The sequence below is a fragment of the Apus apus genome, chromosome 14 (genome assembly GCF_020740795.1).
Source record: "Apus apus isolate bApuApu2 chromosome 14, bApuApu2.pri.cur, whole genome shotgun sequence".
Lineage (NCBI taxonomy): Eukaryota > Metazoa > Chordata > Aves > Apodiformes > Apodidae > Apus > Apus apus.
In genome coordinates this window covers 7,214,125-7,234,759 of record NC_067295.1, presented here as the reverse complement: position 1 = coordinate 7,234,759, position 20,635 = coordinate 7,214,125, and the positions used below count along the sequence as shown (strand labels likewise).

At 41.0% G+C, this 20,635-nt stretch overlaps 1 protein-coding gene across 1 annotated transcript; it reads left to right on the top strand.

Moving 5' to 3' along the window:
• Positions 1-5,251: 5,251 nt before the first annotated feature.
• Positions 5,252-15,864, top strand: NPTX2 (neuronal pentraxin 2). Its single transcript, XM_051632612.1, has 5 exons — positions 5,252-5,695; positions 6,948-7,164; positions 10,524-10,768; positions 12,249-12,428; positions 14,250-15,864. The coding sequence occupies exons 1-5, from the start codon at positions 5,252-5,254 to the stop codon at positions 14,475-14,477; spliced, it is 1,314 nt and encodes a 437-aa protein (XP_051488572.1). The 3' UTR covers positions 14,478-15,864.
• Positions 15,865-20,635: the final 4,771 nt, after the last annotated feature.

Genomic DNA, 20,635 nt, shown 5'->3' with positions numbered 1-20,635 from the left:
GGAGTTTAATAACTGTGTATCATAGCTACTGCACTGAAAGCTCTAGTCCATGTGGAAAGTGATGTTAATGGAGTTAGTAGAGAGGAAATAATCTCGCTTGCTACAGAAGTGCAATATCTGGTCTTTTCACAGCAGCATCTTATTTTGAAAAAAGCACCAAAGCTGTGTGGACTAAGAGTTTTGAAAAGAAACTTGAGCAATAAATACCCAGTTCTGAACATGTAAAAGCTTTTGATGCACTGCAATATATTTTTAATATATACAGACTTTAAAATATGTTGACATGTATTTTGCATATCTCTAGCCAAACTCCGTGTTCTGTATCGCACTTGGAATGGGGCAAAATTCTTTCAACTTCGGGGAAATATGGGTTCATAAGAATTGAGTAATGAAGGTGAAGGTCTCAGGGTTTGTCCTCCGTGCAGCTAACTTGTTTCACTTCTCAAATGTATTTCTAAGCTGAATTTTGGGCTGAATGTCTGCAGAGTACCAGGAAGATAATAGGTCTTGTGCTGGCTGACCCACTGTTTCTCTGGTTGGTGATTAGTATTAGGGTGATAGGCAGCTTGTGTGTATTCCCTGAAAAGTCTCCTATTCCTGTCCTTTAGTCATCAGCAGCATATGGAAATGCTGGAGGCAGTAAGTTCTCTTTCAAGTATCTGATGTTCTTTGGAAGTTCCTGCCATGAATGTCTCTGACAGAGTCAGTTTTTACAGAGTACCTCTACAGTAAGTTATGTTTTCCTCTGCTAGAAGGAAGATCATCCTAATTAATGATTCTCAGAAAAGTAATATATCATTTAGGTGATCTAGAGAAATCCTGAATTTATTCACATCTATGGCAAAAAATCCTTTTGACTTAAAAGGGAATACATTTTTCATTTATGATTTTCATAGAACAGCCTAGGATATGGAAAGAAACGGAGTATGTTTCTTAATGATTGGTTTGTTCTAATATTCTATCTGTATTTTATTTATAAAAGCTGAATAAGATGGGAATATTAATAACATCTGAAATATATTGAACAAAATCCTTATGCTGCAGTACCCCTGGATGCTCTGACTTTTAACTTTTGGGAGTAAACCAAATTTTCAGAGTTATTTTCCTGTACCCTAAATTTCCTGATACCAGCACTTACCAGATACCAAGATCCTTGAAACATGCTTTATAATTTTCAGAGTTCAGTTTTGTGGCACATCTCTAACCAGTAGCCAGGAGACTTTTATGCAGCCAGAAGTAGATATTCAAGGTTAAGTAAAGAATTTGTTCCTATCTGATCATTCAGTGTTCTTCTTAACACGTTTCCTGAAGTAAAGTTCAACATTTCAGGCTTCATTGCTGGCGAATAGTTCTGTAGTTTTGCTAGACTTATTATGATAGAAATGAAGTTGGTAATTTTTAAATGAAAGGATAGATTTTTTTTTTTTTAAATAATGAAATTGTAATTACTTTAAAATTCTGTGAATTGTAATGGCAGACCAAGTACCATTTTCTTAGAAGAAAATGGGTTAAACAAACCAGCATAACCTAGATAATATAAACACTATTCTGATACAAATAATAAACATCAGGTGAGACCATGTCCCATTGTGATGCACAGACATACAGGAATAGACAGTTTCTGCCTGGTGAGTGTTTATAACCTGAGAAAGGCTGGAGAGGAAAGGGAATAATATGTTCGTTTTATAAACAGAGAACAGAAAAAAAAAGGTGTGGAGAAATTAAAGATTATTCTTTCAAATGTCCCTAGGACTGGGCTGTAAGATTTAGGTGCTTCCTGACAAAGTTAGCACTTTTGAAAATTTCACTAGGTAGTTACGTGCTTAAATTTCATTACAGTAGGACCTGATTTTTGAAGTCTCCTATGAAAAGGTTCTAAACCTGGATCTGTATGTCTAGGTTAAGGTGAGTCTTTCAGATAATGAGGTCAATATTTCACTAAACATCTGGACAATGATGACTGGAACAAAACTGAAATACAAAAAAAAAAAGAAACCTATATTTCATGTATTGTCACTTTGTACACTGCCTTTCATGTGCTTCAGCTGCACTTTAAAACTGAGGGGCAGCCTCCCAGTTTGTTTTAAAGTTTTTGCAAAATTGTGCTAGTGGCCAGACAGAGGTATGTTAGAAAAGCTCTGTGTCGGATCTTCTGAATTCCAGACCTTCATCCTAAATACAAAAGCTTTATATTATTAAGAATCCAGCTGCATTTTACATACATATTCAAGTGCCAGTATTAGATATTACAGTTGTGCATCAAAGATAAAGACAGCAGCTAGCATGCAAATGCCATTTCCAAAGAGAATAAAGCCCTTTTGAAGGCAGTAGAAACTGTCAAAATTAAATTAAAAATTAAAAATCCATTCTGTGGCCTGCAGAGTTGCTAGGCTGCCTGACACCCCAGAGCCAGGAAGTTTAAAAAACCTCTCAAATGCAATAGTAAGTTATCTGTGCTCACTGTGCTTCCCCCTCTACCTCAATCAACTCTTATACCACAGTGAAATATAATCACTGTGCCTATAAACTGTTCATCTTAGTCATAAGAAAAAAAAGCCCTCCTTGCAACTATTTTTTTAAGCATCTTGACTTATAAAGTATGGAGATTGGTTATGCCTTAACATGTAATGTATTGGTGTAAAAATTACAGACTTTGTAAATGTATTTATGATTTATTATTGATGTTAATGTACTGCTGCATGTTAGGCACTCAAAATGAAGACTGATACGGCCTTCAACATGAAAAACAGGCTACAGCCACAAGCAGTGTTTTGATAAATTATTACATGCATTAAGTGTAGGTCTCAGAATCTGGAAGTGGGGTAAAGTGGGGTAATTTGCAGTGTTTGGATTTTTTTTTTTCTTTAAATTCTGGAATACCACAGAAAAATACTGAGGACGAGAAGAAAGGCAATGGGTGATTCCTGCCTTTTGCCATGTCTGTTCACCCTTCCTCCACATTTATGCCCCCATTCTGCAATAACTGATTTTTCTGAGTGTCTGTTTGGATTCTTTCCTGTTTTACTGTCCTCCCCTGTCAAAAAGAAACAGTGTAGTAATAAAGGACACTGCTTTTGTTGTCATGAGCAATTTACCACCATATACCTTACAGAACTTTGGAAGTCAGGTGTTTATTGCTTGCTGCTGCTGCTTGTGTTACATCTCAGCTTGCCTGAGTAAGAGATTATGACAAAAAGCTATCTATAATTAAGCAAAACCTTCAAACTGTACATTGTTTGAATTTAAAAAAGAGCAATGCTTTTATCACTGTCATGCATTGAGTCGATATCTGTTTGGGAACAGCTCTGAATTGTAATGGTTTTAAAATCAGGACCAGAATCTTCAAGTTTATTAAGTAATGTGAAGTTATTTTCATAGGGTACCATTACAATTCATATTATAGAGGAATCATGCTGTGTAAAAGCAATAGACTCCTGTTGTCCCAGAGCAGGGTAACAGGCTTTAAGGACAGGCAAAACCAGCATTTTGCAATTAGTATTTTAAATTTTTCCATATTGCTTCACATGGTATTGGGGAGAAATGAGCTGTAACATGATACAGATGTGAATGAATCATCTTACATGTGGAGCAAAAACTTTGGTATGTTACTGCATCTTGAGACCCAGTTTCCAGACAGAAGGAGTTCAGACAGAAACCAGATCTTTTGGTCACCAATGAGCTCTGTCCATCCTGTGTTCTGTCCTCCTGAATAAGCACTTGAGCTGCATCTTTCACTTGTGTGGCTTCAACGTTGGCTGCAGTTGGCTTTGACCAACATGGCTTTAAACAGGACATTGCTGGAGGAGCTGAACAAATAAACTGGATTTAACAGAATAATCAGATTTAACTGTCGCTGGGATACACACTCCTTGAAACTTGCTAGCTTGTTCTGTAACATAAGGCAATTCACATATTGGCTAGGAAAAAATAGCTAAACATCCTTTTACCATCCTTTATTCCTTATTTTTATCAATGATTATTTTAGTTATGTATTTCAGAGTAATAGACATTTTACCAAATATTGAGTAGCTTTACTTTCCATAAATAAACTGTCAAAAAATCTGAAGTTCTACTGAAAGATTTTAGAGTCCTAAGAGCAGCCTCTGCTGATGCCTAAGGAAATTGTTTCTCTGTTTTTCCAGAAGAGGTGATGGTTTCCATTGCATATCCATAGGAAGTCTGCAAGAACTGTTCAGCTGATGTTTGCATGACACTTGGAAAAATACACAAGCCTTCACAGGTTATAAACGTAAAGTAACTGTGATTGGCATTAAAAGCATTGGCTACCATGAGCAATGCAGCCCAACCCACAATGACCTTTTGACCCAACAACAGTCTTAGGGTGCTCTACGAAAATTTATGAAGCTCCTTCCTAAAATGTCCCTATCACTTTCCCCTCCATCATAAATTTTAATAGTGATCTGTAACTTGAACCGCATCATGGTTCAAGGCCCCCGGCGGGGCAGGATGCTCTAGCAGCCCCTTGGGAGAGACCAGCGCCCCTTGCTCCGCCCTGGTGGGATCACATCGGGACTCGGTGCCCGGATCTGATAACCTCCCCCCCCAAAAAAAATACAAGACAGACATTGACAGGCTGGACCGAATTCAGCAGAGGGGACCGCCGAGCTGGAGCCGGGCTGTTCGCCGTGGCAGCGGTGGGAGGACCAGGGACAAGGGGTGTGTAGCTGGAGCCAGGGAGGCTCGGGGAGCTGCGCAGCTTCCGTCCTTGGAGGGGTCCGGCACTGGGCACAGCCCCACGCACAGCCCCGGGCACTGGGCACAGCCCCGCACCCGGCACAGCCCCGCACCGGGCACAGTCCCACGCACAGCCCCGGGCACTGGGCACAGCCCCGCAACAGGCACGGCACTGGGCACAGCTCCGCACCGGGCACACCCCACGCACAGCCCCGGGCACCGGGCACAGCCCCGCACCGGGCACAGCCCCACGCAGAGCCCCGCACCGGGCACAGCCCCGCACCGGGCCCACCCCGCTCCCTCCCGCCGCCCCCGCCCCGCCTCGGCCCCCGGGAGCGCGCGGCGTCAGCGCGAGCCGCAGCCAACCAGCGAGCGCGGCGCGAGCCGGGCCCCCCCCCCGCCCTCACGCGCCCGCCCTGCCTATAAGAGGCGCGGGCCGGCGGCGGCCGCACGAGCCGCGCGAGGAGCCGGGCGGGACGGGGCGGCGGGACCGGCCTCCTGTCAGCGCCGCCCCCGCCCCGCCGTCCCCTCGCAGCCGTCCCGCTTGCCAGCCGGGATGTTGCCTGTGGTCGCCGGGCTCCTGCTCGCCGTCGCTGCGGGCGGCCGGGGGTCGGCGGCGGGGGACCAGGAGAGCCCGCCGGGGAGCCGCTTCGTCTGCACGTCGCTGCCGCTGGACGCGGGCTGCCCGCTGCCCCCGGTGCCCATGCAGGGCGGCGCGCTGCCCCCCGAGGAGGAGTTGAAAGCCACGGTGCTGCAGCTGCGGGAGACCGTCCTGCAGCAGAAGGAGACCATCGGGAGCCAGCGGGAAGCCATCCGGGAGCTGACCGGGAAGCTGAGCCGCTGCGAGGGCACCGACGGCAGGTCCGGCACGGGGTCGTGGAAGAAGGAGCTGGGCAAGGGCAAGGACACGATGGGCGACCTGCCGCGGGACCCGGCGCAGGTCATCGACCAGCTGAGCCGCACCATGCAGACCCTGAAGGACCGGCTGGAGAGCCTGGAGGTAGGGCCGGGATCAGGGCGGGCCAGCTTCCCTGCCCGCGCGTGTGGACGCTCGGGACGACTTAATGTGTAACGGCGGCTTTGGCCCGCGGGTGGACACAACTGGTGTGCTTAATCTTTACGGAGATAATCCCAAACTGACCAAGTCCGGGGAGTGAGTTGCTTGGTTGGCTTGTCTTGGTTTTTTGATTATTTATCTCCTTGATTTAATGGCAGAGATCCTCTATCAATGTGTACTCCCACCCTGTGTGAGGAGATTATGGTTTTCCTGATTGTTAACAGCTTAGTTTCTGTATTAATATGTCTAAATCTCTCTTTCTGGTAATTTCACTTCATGGGGCAGTAAGAGCTTGGCATATGGTGCTAAACTGACCAGTGGTAACGAGGAGATTGTGTTGTGCAGGCTGTGATGATGTGATGTATTCGAATAATAATAAAAAAACCCAACCTGATTCTGTATGCCTGTGAATGGAAAAGGGATTTTGGTCCAAGCCCATTGATAGGTAATTTTCAGGAGCCTTTGGACAGTGCCCATGGTTGAGTGGCACTCATGGAAATATTTTATAGAGTTTATTCCCACAGGAAAAGTGCTTGAGGTTGTTTTGCTTTCTACACTGTGAGAGCTACACGCATGTCCTCCTACTGTCCTCCAGACAGGCAGTAGTGATGTGACTGTGGCAAGCAGCTTCCTAAAGGTTGTTTGTAAGGTCACAACACTCTGGAATGTTTTTCAAGAACAGTTTTGAATGATCTGGTAATATAACATTCCTTTTTTACTGTTGCTGTCTTTTTGAGGCATTTTTTTAGGTTTGTAGAAGAGGAACTCCACTAGAGTAATATGACAGGTGGAACTTAATTTTTTATTTACAAGGAAAGAATAGTTTTCCTGTTTACTTATGCTGGCAATGTCACTTGCAGTAAATAAAGCAAAAATTGACTGATGTGTCACATGTACACACATTAGTGGAAGTGCATCAGACCTGGCTCCCAACATTGATTTTATTGAACTTAAATGTATGAAGACTCCTTCATATGAAAGGCTGGAAGCCTCTAAAAATGTGCCCTTTTATTTCAGGACCTGTTTAACTACAGTGCTGATAAAAGCACTGAGCCTGACAAGTGCTAAAAAGCAGTGCCTCTTTTGTCCTTGCTGGAGAACTCGGTGATCTGACTTTCTTCCCTTTGAATCAGGAGTTCAGTTTTTGTTTGAGAAATCACTTCTTTTTTTCTTTCTCTTCTGATTTCCCCTACAGCACCAGCTCCGAGCCAACGTGTCGTACGCAGCGCTGCCCAACGACCTTCGAGAGATGCTTCAGCGGAGGCTTGGAGACCTGGAGCGCCAGCTGCTGAGCAAGGTGGCTGAGCTTGAGGATGAGAAGTCTTTGCTTCATAATGAGACATCAGCCCATCGCCAGAAGACGGAGACAGCCTTGAATGCCTTGCTAGAAAGAGTGTCTGAATTAGAAAAAGGTAAACTGCACAGAATCTAAATACTTCCCCAGGCTGATTAATTTTGTTTTCTCCCTCTTATTGCCATAGGCTAAATGTGGACCTTGAGGGAAAGACAGTTAAGGTCCTGGATCAAATGACAGTGACAGTGCAAATACTTGTGTTCCTTTTTTCCTTTTGTCACAGACTTCAGGCTTGACAGGCCTCTGCATGGCTTTGGCTTCCTGTCTCTTAATTTGGCATGTGTGGGTGGTTAGGATGAAAGCCTTAGTGTTGTGGGATGGAAAGATTTGTAAGGAGGCAAGTGGAGATAGGAAGAGGTATGACATTAGTGTCAGGTAAATACTTAGATAATGTCAAGTACACATCCAAGTAGAGCTGCCTGTCTTTGTTTGGACTAAAACTAATTTGGATTAAATTTAATTAGCACAACTGCCTTTGTAATGAATGCCATTTTATACTGGAAGCATTTTCTGCTGCTCTGGAAGTATTGCTGGTGATCCTTCCTGTTGTTGCTGCCTATGGCTTTGGGTAACTGCACAGCCTTTGTGTCCTATCCTGAGCAATAGCTTTCAGAGTTTACAGTAGGTTACACATGGTGCTACTGGGGGACACTCTTTTAATCCTAGTTATTTATTCAGGTACTTTGATTATTACTGAGATATCTATACTTGAGTCACGTCTGTTTATTTGAATTGCAATGCCTGTGGAAATGAGCTAAAGAACAGAACCATCTTTCTTTATTGACTGTATATTCCCTCAGAGTGGACTGTGTAGGACTAGAGTACCAGTAAATATCACTGCCCAGTCTTTAAATGATTTTCCAAGGTGAACGGGCCCTCTGCTTAAAAGCAGCTTAATGGACATGCTTTCAAAATGGTGCAAACGTGCATATCTCATGAATTCTAAAATGCAGCCTAATGGATCCATTTGTGTAATATTGTACCTGCTTCATTTAAAAAGTGTGAAGGAGAGGAGAAGGGAAGGAGGAAAAAGATATTCTACTCGCTCTGTCATTTAGTATTTCCTGAGAGCCAAGACAAAGCCTAAACTGCAACTAAAATTCTGGAGAATTTAGTGGCCTGTTAATGTCTTATGTGTCAAGTATGGCTAGTCCTTGTCTTTGAAAGATGTGAGTCATATCAGCAAGTCATCAGAAACAGAATGGTGGGAGAACAAGAATGTGTAATTTAGGTTAAAAACAGCCTGTTCCCACCCAGAGAGGTCTGTCTTAAGTCTCCAGGGAATTGAAGAATTTGGGACAGGAACCAAGACACAAGCTTTCTTTTAGTTGTGTAATTTGCTCTCTATTACAGTTCAGTTTAGCTGTTCTGTGCCTTTCGTTTCCCTCAAATCAAAGTGAGGGTGATAATAATCTAATAACTTAATTACTTTGTAAACTAAATGCAGACAATATTTTAAGTAATCTGAGCTTTTTTGAAAATAGTATTTCTATTGTGCTTTTTTAAAAATGCCATATTGTTTAGGATCTCTTGCTGCCAACTAACTAGTGTGTCATAAGCTCCTCATTGTCCTGAGATTAAATGAGGAAAAAAGTAAAGTTATAAGGTGAACTTTGACACTACAAACTTCAGGTTTTTATAATCTGTAGTTGTGACAGCTGCCTTTAGTTGCCAGTGGGAGTCTGGTTACCAGAGTTTGAAGTTTGTACAGCAGTTGTGATTCCCAAAGTCTTATGGCAATTCCTTTAATGGTTGTCTCCACCAACAGCAGTAAATGATGCATTAAATAATCAGGACTTGCTGGAAAATGACTCTTTGTCCCTGGACTTAAATGTGATTCCTAGCTTTGCTGGAGACATGAACAGGTCACTCGATATGTCTGTTTTCTCAATCTCTAAGTATTTCTTGCCCATCTTGTCCAAAATTAAGTCACATTCTTTAGAAGCAGGAGGACCTTGTAATTTGGAGTTGTGCATGTTTTCAAGCCATGAGAACATACGGAAAAATATAAAAAAGATTAATGTTTTTTATTCTTTTCCAAGCCATTATTGCTTCCCTAAGTTCTTTCACACAGTGACTAATGCTTTTAATGGACTATGTTTGTTTTATATGTGAGATTGGTTGCACCAGCCTAGTGGAGGTTGCTCAACATTAGCCCTAAGACCCTCAGGTTGTTTGTTTGGGTTTTTTGCTTAGAATTTAGAATATTTCAGTTTTTGGTCTGTAAGTTCCTCAAGATGGATGCAAGCATCAGACAAGCTTTTTTTTCCTTCCACCCCCTCATTCTGTGAAAAACTCAGTCAAAACACTTCAGTTGCTTCTGAGAATGGGAACCGCGAGAATGCAAATGGTTTAAAAATTACAAATGAGAATTGTGGCAACCTTCTGTGACAACAGCTCTTCATTTGGATTGGAGTGCGAAGTTTGGCAAGGGAATTGAACTTTCAGAAGTGTGAGCAAAGGAAATAAGTGGAACTTGGAAGAACAGGTTGCTAAGTTGTTGAAAATGACACTACTGTAGGACTGTGGGTTTTTTTTGAGGCATAATGTGATATTTCCCTTCATATGCAATTCTAGAAAATGACATGTAAGCAATTACATCAGAAATATACACAAACTAGATAATACAGAGTATTGCAACTTGAGAAGGTTTTTGGCTTAAAAGTTCCCAATTTTGCAAACATGTCTGGAATATCTCAGTGGTTTATATAATGTATTTTAGAAAAAGTTAAGTATTAATTTCTGCTTTTATGTTAAAACATACATCTGTTGTTATACTTATTAACTTTATATTGCATTTTTATTCAGGTCACATTGAACTTCAGCTTTGTTTTTGTTCAGACCTCCTCCTGATTTGTCTGTGGGACAGAAATGAGTTCTACTGAATTTAACTCTTGCTTTCTGGAATATGTTAACTTTTTCTTATTTCAGATTGGCAACCCAAAATGAGAGTAAACTTATTTCTCAGCCTACTATCTCTGAAATGGAGTGGCTGCTACTAGCTCAGTGTGTAGCATTAGTAGGCAAAGAAATACTATTTTTTGAAGCACTGTGATGCTTTAATAATAAGCATACCAGAGAATCCATATTTAGTAACAGTAAATATCTGTTAAAACAGTTTGAGTTGTTTGAAACAGGGAGTCCTCGAGTCATGAACTAAGCAATGAAGAAAGAAGTTACATAACAGCCTCTTATTAGTTGTATGTAATTTATAACATTAACATGATGTGTATAACATCCAGTTGCATTTTTCTGTGCTGTGAAATCAACATTCAGTAATACTACTGCAATAGTTTTAACCTAAATTGGTTACAATTCCAAACACTCTCAACATGAATGATATTGTTTCTTAACCTTAATTACAAATACATTGTTTTGCTTAATGGTAAGGGTTTTTCTTCCTCAATGTAATTCTAGGTAACAGTGCATTTAAGTCACCTGATGAATTCAAAGTCTCCCTTCCTCTTCGCACAAACTACTTGTATGGGAAGATCAAGAAGACTCTGCCGGAGCTGTATGCTTTTACTGTATGCTTGTGGCTGAGATCAAGTGCTTCTCCTGGAATTGGCACTCCATTCTCCTATGCTGTTCCTGGACAGGCTAATGAAATTGTCCTTATAGAATGGGGGAATAATCCAATTGAACTGCTAATTAATGATAAGGTGAGAATCGACTAACTCTTCTTTATTGTCTACCTCAGCAGAGTAAGGCTGCAACCCTTGCTTTCTCTCCAGCAACATCTTCTTTCTCTGAGAGAAGCCAGCTCTGGGCCTTTGGGATGGTAGGGTCAACTTGTCTGTTGCTATCCATCTGTTTGTTTCAAGTTCACAAGAGTACTCAAGACAAAGTCAAATGGTACATGTGTTTGTGTGTTGAGACAAAAAAGCATGACCTCTAGATGTGCACATGCTTATGTGTGTCCTCTGAATTTAAAAGCAGCTCTTGGCTTCTTGTTTTTTGTTTTGCTTGTTTTGTGTGGATTTTTGTTTGTCAGGTTTTTTTTGTTTTTGTTCTTCTGTTTTATGAAACAGAAGCAATATTTCAAGCCACATTATTGTAAAACCTGTGAGACCTAAACCAGTTTCAATATTTCCATATTTCTAATCCTAGAAGTTCAGATATGTTAAAATGAATTTTGCAGAAGACAGCAAAAGGCATGTAATTGTGGATGGTTTTGTTATGCTTAGTGATTGAACATCAGTTTAAATGCATTTTTTTCAGACTTAAGATAGTAAAAGCAACAACTGTCTCACACTACTTCATACTCCAGGTTTCTGACAAGCTTCAGAATGAGGCTTGAGGAAAACAAGTCATTGAAATTTGGCATTAAACCAGATTACAAATAGCTCCTTTATCCTCACCTTCAATTAGGCTTCCTAGTAACATGCTGCTCTCTGAGGGATCAGGTGTTTACAGGTCTACAACACAATTTAGTAGTTCAGTCATGTGGCTAGTTAAGGACTTTTAACAGTCCTATCATTCTCCCAAATCAATAAAAGTGAAAAGCCAATTATTTTTAATGGTTTGAGGAAGAGAAGGAAACTTGAGTTGGCTTATCCTTAGCAATAACTTTCTCTCTTCAGTATTATTAATGTTCTGTGAGGCTTTTCTTTCTCCCATATCACAGCTGGTCTGTAGCATTTGTGTCTTTATGTTGACTTGAGTAAATCTTCAGGTCAAATGTCTAAAGGAGCATAATTCCTCCTTACTTGGACCCTTGTGTTACAGTTCCCACAATTTTTACTAGAAGCAGGCAGATCTGTTTGTCAGTTTTTACGGTAAATGTTGCAGTCAAAACTCAGGTTTTAAGAGAAATGTAACATGAGAACTGGATGGAAAGTTAGGACTAAGCACTGAGATTTAAACAACAAATGCCACAGATTAATATTCAGGATCAGTGGACTGATAGCATCTTAGATTCTGGTACTTGTCACTTGATTCTAGATGAAACAGAGGCTCACATTTGAGATAAAAGGCATGGCTGTATTCCTGAATGCAGGAGAGCTGGGACAAAGTGGAAAGATGTGGGCTAACTTTTGCCTCTGAAGTTCTTGCTTTTGAGAAAATATTGTCCCTCTTTAAATGTTGTGCTTGAACTGGTAGACTTGGTTTGCAACATACAATGTTCTTTGCTTTTTGTAGGTTGCCCAGCTGCCTCTCTTTGTTAGTGATGGAAAATGGCATCATATTTGTATAACATGGACAACCAGAGATGGAATGTGGGAGGCTTTTCAGGATGGAGAGAAGCTTGGCACAGGGGAGAATCTTGCTCCTTGGCACCCTATTAAACCTGGCGGTATCTTGATCCTGGGTCAGGAACAGGTAAGTGAATGACTGTTCCAGGGTTTAAAAAAAAATAAAATCAAAGCTCCCCAGACAAACAGCAGGTAAGAGAAAATGTCTCTTTTTCAAAAGCTTTGTCCTGTTGTATACATAATATTGGAAAGAGTGAAACAAAGCAACAAATATTTAATGCAATCACACATTATTTCAGTTATTAAATATTCAGAATATTGATGTTGCAGCTATTCCCATTTCAGCTCTTAATGCTGCAGTGTGCAACTGTGCCAGTGATCTGAATAATGCCTTAAATTAAATCCTTTGAGCTGGATTGCTGCTAACTAGCAACGTGGCCTCTGAAGTTGCTGTTGTATGAGGAGTCAGAAAGGAGCTTGCTGCAAGTGCACCAAGTATAGTGGCTTTGATTTGTTACTACTTTTTTTAATTGAAGCCAAATTGACGGTTCCCCTTAGCAGTTTACTGGTTTATTCCAAGAACTGTAAAAGTGTTAGTCCTTGAGTCCCAGAATAGACCAAGAAAAGTATGTTTATGGGGATGAGGGGGCCAACAACTACAGGGCACTGAAGTGCTTGTGGGTATATCAGGATCTTTCATAATTGGCCCTGCTATGGAGAACTCCCTCCAGACTGAGTTCTGCAGCCTTTCAGGTATGTAACATGTTTAGAATAGTGGAGCCTCACTCATTCAGAATTTGATGGTGACTTTAAAAATGAGTCTGAAGTCAAAGGGAAGAAGTCCAAATCAGATGTTTGATTTCTCAGTAAAGACGTAGGTAAATAAGTCTCCTAATGCAAATACTAGTAAAGTTTGAATATTAATGCTGCTGGTAGAAAGCATTCATGAGGTTAAGGATAAGTAATTTTGAAAACTGAAAAAAAAAAACAACACCAACCCCAAAGGATTTTGAATCTCATTCTTCTAGTCAACATCTCATTAAGCTACCGCCTACAAATTGTGCTGCTTTTCACTTTTTTCCTCTACCTGTTCTTTTTATGATTATACATACAGTAAAAAAAAAAATTTATGAGTAGCAGGGAATAGCCTTTTTCTGGGATTTCCAGGTTCACAGTGGAACAACGAAAAATGAGTTTTGTCCTGATACTGATTGTAGTAGATACTAATCAATGACATAAATGACAGTGGTAACTTCATAAATAATAATTCTGTATAGCAGATGCTCCAGCTCACTATTAAGTGGCTGGCAGCTTTTCTGTAACTTTCATACCATTTGCTTGTACTGTGCTTAGTTCTACTCTATGCTATCAGTTTTATGTTAGTGTTATTGCACAAAATGTAGGGGTTCTGTCCCTGAGGAGTGGATGAAGCAAGCAATCACTTTTAGCCTTATGCCACAGCAGTTTGAGTTAGTAATTTGGCCTTTTTGTTTAGATCCAAAGATGCTGTCTTACAGGCCCTGCAGAGCTTGTCAAGGGCTGCAGTTACAGTTTAATCTATAGCCATAAAGCTTTTGGAGTAATCTTGCATATCTATGCAGTTCTTGCTGAAGTTGTCCTGTGCCACGCTTTAAAAATGGCTCCTAAATTAGCTACATTTTAAGCTGCCTTCCTGCTCTACTGCTTGGTTGTGTATAAGCCTTTGTGTGATGGTATATGGTCACTACTTCTTGCTTTGAATTGTTTTAACACATTTCAGATTGGAGCTTTTCACTGTTCTGTAAAACATCTTGTTCAAAGTAGCCCTTTTAGAAACTCAGAGTTGTTCATCTCTATGACCTAGCTCTGTGCCTCCTTCTAGCAGTGTGGCTGGGGGAGAGGGTCTTCGAGTTTGAAGAAAATGCTGAAATAACCTTCTCATCTAATCCTAACTCTTGTGTGCCTAAAGGACACAGTAGGAGGAAGATTTGATGCAACTCAAGCCTTCGTTGGGGAGATGAGCCAGTTCAATATATGGGACAGGGTCTTAAAAGCTGAAGACATCATGAATATTGCTAACTGCTCTATCAACATGCCTGGCAACATCATACCCTGGGTTGATAACAACGTTGATGTGTTTGGAGGTGCTACTAAATGGCCTGTGGAGACATGTGAAGAGCGTCTACTAGATTTATAGCTGCAATTGTTTCCCATTCAAGTGCCCCCTTTAGTAGGACAATCTTCTGTGCAATTGAAAGCACTTCTTTTTCTCTCTGTCCTTCACCAATCTTAACTCTTCAAAAGAATAAAAACAAAATTGAGCAAACTGCCTCAGTGCAAAGATAGCTGCTAGTTCGTGGCATTGAGCCTGGCAATGAAAGAAGCACTACTTGGCAAGAGCTGCCCTTGCTTTCTTATGGCCTGTTCCAAAAATATGGTTTGGCCAGCAGCAGCCTCTTGGTTAGACCTGAGTTGAGTACATCAGTTCTTCTGGCAGGGAGGGGAACAGCCATGCACATGTTAACTATAGTGCTCCTTTTGATAATGTGCAGTGCTGGCAAAGCACTAAGATTAACAGCCCAAATATGAATCCTTCCTTCCAGTCTACTGTCTCCCCTTTGAATTTAAGCCATTCTTTTTTAGCCCTTTTTAAAGAAACTGCTTAATCCTGACACCTACAGGGGTTGTGGTGCAACCATAGGTAGAGCAGGACAGCCACTGTCTGAGTGCAAGAGTCTTGCTTTTTAATTTCCAGATTAGAAATCCTTATTTCATGATAAGGAGGCAATGTATTTGAGCCATGCTATTCTCATGCAGTTAGGGGAAAGGGTGTGTAATCAGCATAGCTCACTTAAAAAGAAGCTTCAGGTAAGATCCTGCCCCAGAGCCAGGATCCTAGTGCAGATGGGTGGATGAAAGATTGTATTTTCTCTAGGCTGAATGTACTGAATTTGTAGTGATCTGGCCTGTAAACTTTTTCTCTATTGTTTCTCTTGCTTTAGTCAATGTCTTTATTTTTTTAAATATACAAGCTGTGATTAAGTGAATTTCCATTTTGTTTTGCTTTGAAAGGCCTTTTTATGAGCAAGTGCCAAAGTTCAGTTTCTGCTTGCTGAGAATTGCTATATATTTTTCCAACATAAATCTTCTGCACTGTTTTCTATGTTGTTATAATGGTCCTATGTAATATGAAAATGTGCTGTTTTTTCAATTCTTGTTGACTGTCTCTTCTGTAAGCACTGGGCTGACTACTGTATTTTCTATCATTTTATCTCAGTATTTTGCAAACAATGTTGCTGTTTCCTTGGCATTGATGTGACTACTTGGTTTGTGGCTCGCAGATAGCAAATGTGCTGTATGGGAAAGAGTTAATAGTTTTGTTATTTAAAAAAAAAAATTAAATGGGGGAAGAGGGTATTTATAAAGCTAAATATCATATTTTATTTTTCTTATGTTTAAATTGTAATAAATGGTGACAGTCCCATTTGTAGGATAAAGTTACATATTTCCATTAATATGTAGTATGCTGTTCTTAAAAGAAAATTCTTATAATGAACTTTTAATTAAAATGCACTGTAAAATGAGTAGTTTAATTCCTTTATGGTCACACATTCCTTTATGTCAACACAGGACACTGAGTGTTCTCTTTCATAGCTGCTGTGAGTTCTGCTGCTGTCTCTCTGGACTGAAGCACAGTCCTCTAAGAAGGTCTCTTTATTCCCTAAATGTTTTAAATCTTCAACCAAAAGGGGCTTAGGTGTGCAGGTAACTGGGGAGAGGGTCTCCATGTCTGGATGTGGTGGGGTGTTTGAAGCTCAGGCTGAGAACTGCCTCCTACCACAGTGATCTTGTAGGCACTAGTCTATGGCATGGCCTGGGCTGCAGCAGTTTCACTGAGTGGGATGGGGCAGAGAGCATATGTTCATTTTTATTTTTACAGCCATGAGAAAAAAAAGTGTGACCCCTTCTGAGGGCCAGCACTGGCTTTAGGCAATTTTGGTGTCCCAAAACACTGTGAAAAGAACTATTCACCAATATGATGGCTTGCTGAAATGTGACAGCAGAGGCACTACACTAGTGCAAGTTGTAAAGTGCAGTGTCCATGGGCTGTGACAGTAAACAAATGCTCTGCGTGATAAAGTACCAGTTGGTAGTGCTCTCTGTGAGACAATGACTGGCTGGGGCAGAAATGTTTATACAGCTCTGATATCCTTTGGCCATGTAGAGTTAGAGGTTTCTGTGAAACATTACGCAACTCAATTTCAAATGTTCTCATTCTGACTGGCCTTAGAACAGACACCACTGCACCACTCCCCCCAGTCCACAACAGTACTTTACCTGCTCTAGAAAAAATAATACAACCTACCCAAAAATATCCTCAATCCCAAAGAATCTGTGTCTGAAGATTGGAGAGAGTGCCAAATTCTCATCTCACATGGGCTGGAAAGCAAGAGGCAACAGCCCTCCAGTCAATCCACCTTTCTGTATCATCTTTTCTCAAGATAAATGGAAGGACCTGAAGTCTGGAATTATCTGTGCTGAGATCTCCTCTTTCAGGAAATGGCTTTTGCATATTTCACTCTCTTCTTCAAAGGTGCAGTGGTGAAACTATCTTAGACATTTTCCTGTATAGCAAGGAGCCTGTGTGTGGAGGTGGTCTGTTGCTTTAAACACTGATTCACTGTTTGGATTCATTTGTTGGTTGAGGGAAGCAAAGTCTTTACACTTCAGTTGGCCATATCGGTCTTTATTTAGAGAGTTATTTCAACGTGCTCCAAATCTTAGGTCTGTCTTTAGCATTGACTTTAACAACAAACACCTGAGTAGGAGGCCCCACCTGCATGGGGAGGTGTTATTGGATGGGGGCTGTAATTGTTTTGTTTTGTGCACACTGAGAACACCTGGTCTGGGGGCTGTTGTTAGGCTGGTGCTGCTGAGCTAGTGGCTGGCTGCTTCCTCGGGTTCTGTTCTGGCTGTGTGGGGGAGGAGTGGAGCAGAACTTCTCTTCAGTGCGGAAACCAATACTAAAAGTTGGATTTTTTCCTAAGGTATGTCAGGGTGTTCAGGTCAGAGAGTGTTTGGGGACATTCATCCTGTTGCATTCTGACCTAGAGCTGGGATGGACCTTTTCTAAAGATAAACAACTTACTCCTCCTGTTTTGGGTTTGTTTTTTACTGATTACATAAGCAAGATGGTTGGGATTTATGTGGGGGAGGGTTTTGGGTTGTTTGGTGTTTTGTTTTCTTTTTTAATTTAGTAAAAGCCAAAGCTAAGGAGTATGTATTCTGTTAAAATGGTTTTTAACATTTTTTTTCTACATATGGTCCTTTTTTTTCCCCCATGATAGTACCCTTTTCTTTGAAAAGATGTGTACTGCTTTTTGTACCTTTATCTTGTGATGAAAAGCTATGGCTGTTATTCTGCTGCTCCACATTCTGGGAGTCACATGTTTTATGTGCATATATAAGCAGATGACAAAACAGGAGTAAACATTACCATATTCCAACACCTATACTGTTTATGGAGCATGGAAATGACAAGACAACCTTCAGTTTCCAAGCTGCTCTGAATACACAGAAGTAATAACTTAGGGAAAGCTGACTGACAGCTACAGCACTTCAAATGTGCAGTAATGCAGATTTCTAGAAAATCTGTTTCTGTTTAAAAACAGACACAGCTAGTACTCCTAAAAGTAGTATTAGTGATGCTAACAAATTGACCTCTTGGGAGGTGTGAACTGGTGAGATCTCCAGATGACTTCCTGGGTGTGAACACTGTTCAGTCAGTTTCTGTGTTGTGCTGTTCTCTTTGTATATGCTTGATGTATTTTATGGCTGTTGAGCAACAAAGGATTGGCATTTGGTGTGTGTAAATCCAGGTTATATTTCTTAAAATACAAGTTTTTTTTTACTAACTGGCTGGCCATTAGAAAATGTAGTTAATATCATGTATTTGGTATTTGTATGAAGACTTTAGTTATACAGTTGCTGTCTAACTCCAGCCAAATGTTGCTGAGGGGAGGAGAACCACTTCTGTGCCTCTGGGACCCTGCTATGAACAGGAGACCAACTCCCTTGTGCCGGTGACTTTCTGCTGGGACACACTTGCTTATTGAACTGTTAGTTTAGGTCTCAGAAATGCAAGGAAGACCGCAGAAATTCTTGCCAGTAAATCCCTACTCTCATTTTCATGCACACACCCAGTGTTTGAATATGTGAATCTGCCGGGGAGAAGTTGGGTCTGTTTTGCTCCAGAGAGCTGGCTTCCCACAGGACTTTCCTAAAGGTGAAATGTAGTCCAGTAGCAAAGCTTTGTATTAGGTGTTTAAAGCTGGTACTTTCTCAGTCGGGATAATTGTTGTTCTAAAAAAAGGTTTGTATAATTGCAGAGTAGACTTATTTCTTGTTTGCTAATAACACCTATCTCCATGTATAAGGATTCTTCATCCAGCTGATTTCAGTTATCCAGGTTGGGAGGGGAGAACAGCCACCTTCTACTGCATCATTCTTGGGAGGGATGTGAGTCGTGCTAGGAGTGCAGATACGAGAGAAAATGGCCAGTGATGTTCCCTTGATGCTGCTGTAGGACTCAGGCTAGGCACAGCAGAGACCTTGCTGAAGCAGAGCTCTGCTGATGGAGAGGGTCAGGGACCATCAAACTCGCTGGAGAAATGAAAGGTCACTATTGGTAGCCAGGGAATCTGAGGGTTTTGAAGGTATTGTGAGATTTTTCCAGAGATTTTTCATCAAAATGTCCTTTTTTTTTTAATGTGTGTGTGCACAAAGAAAAAGCTGGACCTTGATAATGTTTATGGTTTAGCTGTAAGGCTTAAATTATACATGAATTTTACAGAGCTAAAAAAACTTCTGGAAATAATGGAATTAATTGCACCCCTGGCTATAGCTGTTTCTAAAAGACGGTGCTTAGGAAAGTATAAATTTGCACCAGGAGTTCAAAGGTCCGTTTCTTTCTCCACTGGAGGAAGGGCTGATGTTTTGGTAGATCTTCAAATACAGAAGCTCCCTGATGGCTTGATGCCAGTGAGAAATTGTTTTATTTATTAAAGGTGCTTTGGTGTTTCATTTGCTGTGGTTCCCAGCACGTTTGTCCAAGCAGTTCAGCCTCTGGCCCTGGTTGGGCCCACAACGGGAAGGATGCTGAACAGTTGCTTTGCAGCACCTGCTTGTTCCCTCACTCCTTTGTGTCTTGTACTGGAGACAGGGAGCAGAGCTTACCTCACAAAGAGTGATATTGAGCATCTGTGGCACAGTATGTGCTTTTCGTCTCTAGTAAAAGATGTTTGCAAGAGTTTTGCCCTGGATTTTAGATCGGTAAGCCTTTCCCACCAGCAGCTCCAAAGTGCTTATTAAGAATAGAGTCAGAAGGGTAACTGAATGACTATTTTTTAGAAGGTTTTTAAGGTACTAGATACTATTTACTTTGTATCTTTCAGAACACTTAAGCTAGCTTATGAGTGACTTAAAATCTTTATGATACTGCAATAGAGTTGGTCACCTGGCTTATCTCCACAACGAAGGATTGCTCTCTCCTGACCCCATTGGACAAACCCATACCTATTCAAAAGGCACGTGTTGAAAAGACTGTACTAAAACCTCTGTGGTAGCAGCACTATCTAAGCAAGTGATTTATAACTTTTCTATGTTTTTTATTACACTTCCTGCCTGCTGCTGGTTTGTGGTGGGAAGCATGCCATGCTCTTGTGCTGTGGTCCCAGACATTTTTTTCTGCAACAAGAAGCGATTGGTTTTCCTTCTGTTTCTGAGAGCACAGAACAGGCAGTTGCTTCCTCCCTGGTGCAGAGCTGGGAAGAGTTTGTCCTGTGCAATTGCCTTCTAGCTCTGCAACCGTGAAAGGACCTGGGAGAAATGATCTGCATTGACTCTTAATTTTGTGTGAGATTTCGCTTCAGGAGATATTTGTGTCTGACAAAACAGGGCAGACCTAGATTTGCTTTCCAGGGATGGTGTAGCTCACAAGAATGTGCTGTATTTTAGGCTAAGGTTTCTTTTTAAAATTTATTTTTATTTTTATTTTTTATTTTTCCTTTTCTGCTTTCCTTATGGCAAATTGTAAATGGTTAATAAACACTTGTTATAAAATACAGATATGCATTGGCAAATCATCCTTTTTTCCATTAAAGAAAGCTGTTACTTACTGTGTAGAGAATGCATATCCTCCTAAGAGATCAAATTATTTATGGCAGTGCATTAATTATCTTTTTCAAGGCTTCTGAGGTCTTGGAGGTACTTCCAGCTCCAGGAATAATTGCAGTGGATAAATATCTCTCTGCATCAAGCATAATTTAATGTATCTGGAAAACAACTGTCAATAAG

Coding starts and splice junctions, on each gene's coding strand:
- NPTX2 (XM_051632612.1), top strand. CDS start 5,252: ATGTTGCCTGTGGTCGCCGGGCTCCTGCTCGCCGTCGCTGCGGGCGGC. Junction 7,165..10,523: donor AGTGTCTGAATTAGAAAAAG/GTAAACTGCACA, acceptor ATGTAATTCTAG/GTAACAGTGCATTTAAGTCA. Junction 12,429..14,249: donor TGATCCTGGGTCAGGAACAG/GTAAGTGAATGA, acceptor GTGTGCCTAAAG/GACACAGTAGGAGGAAGATT.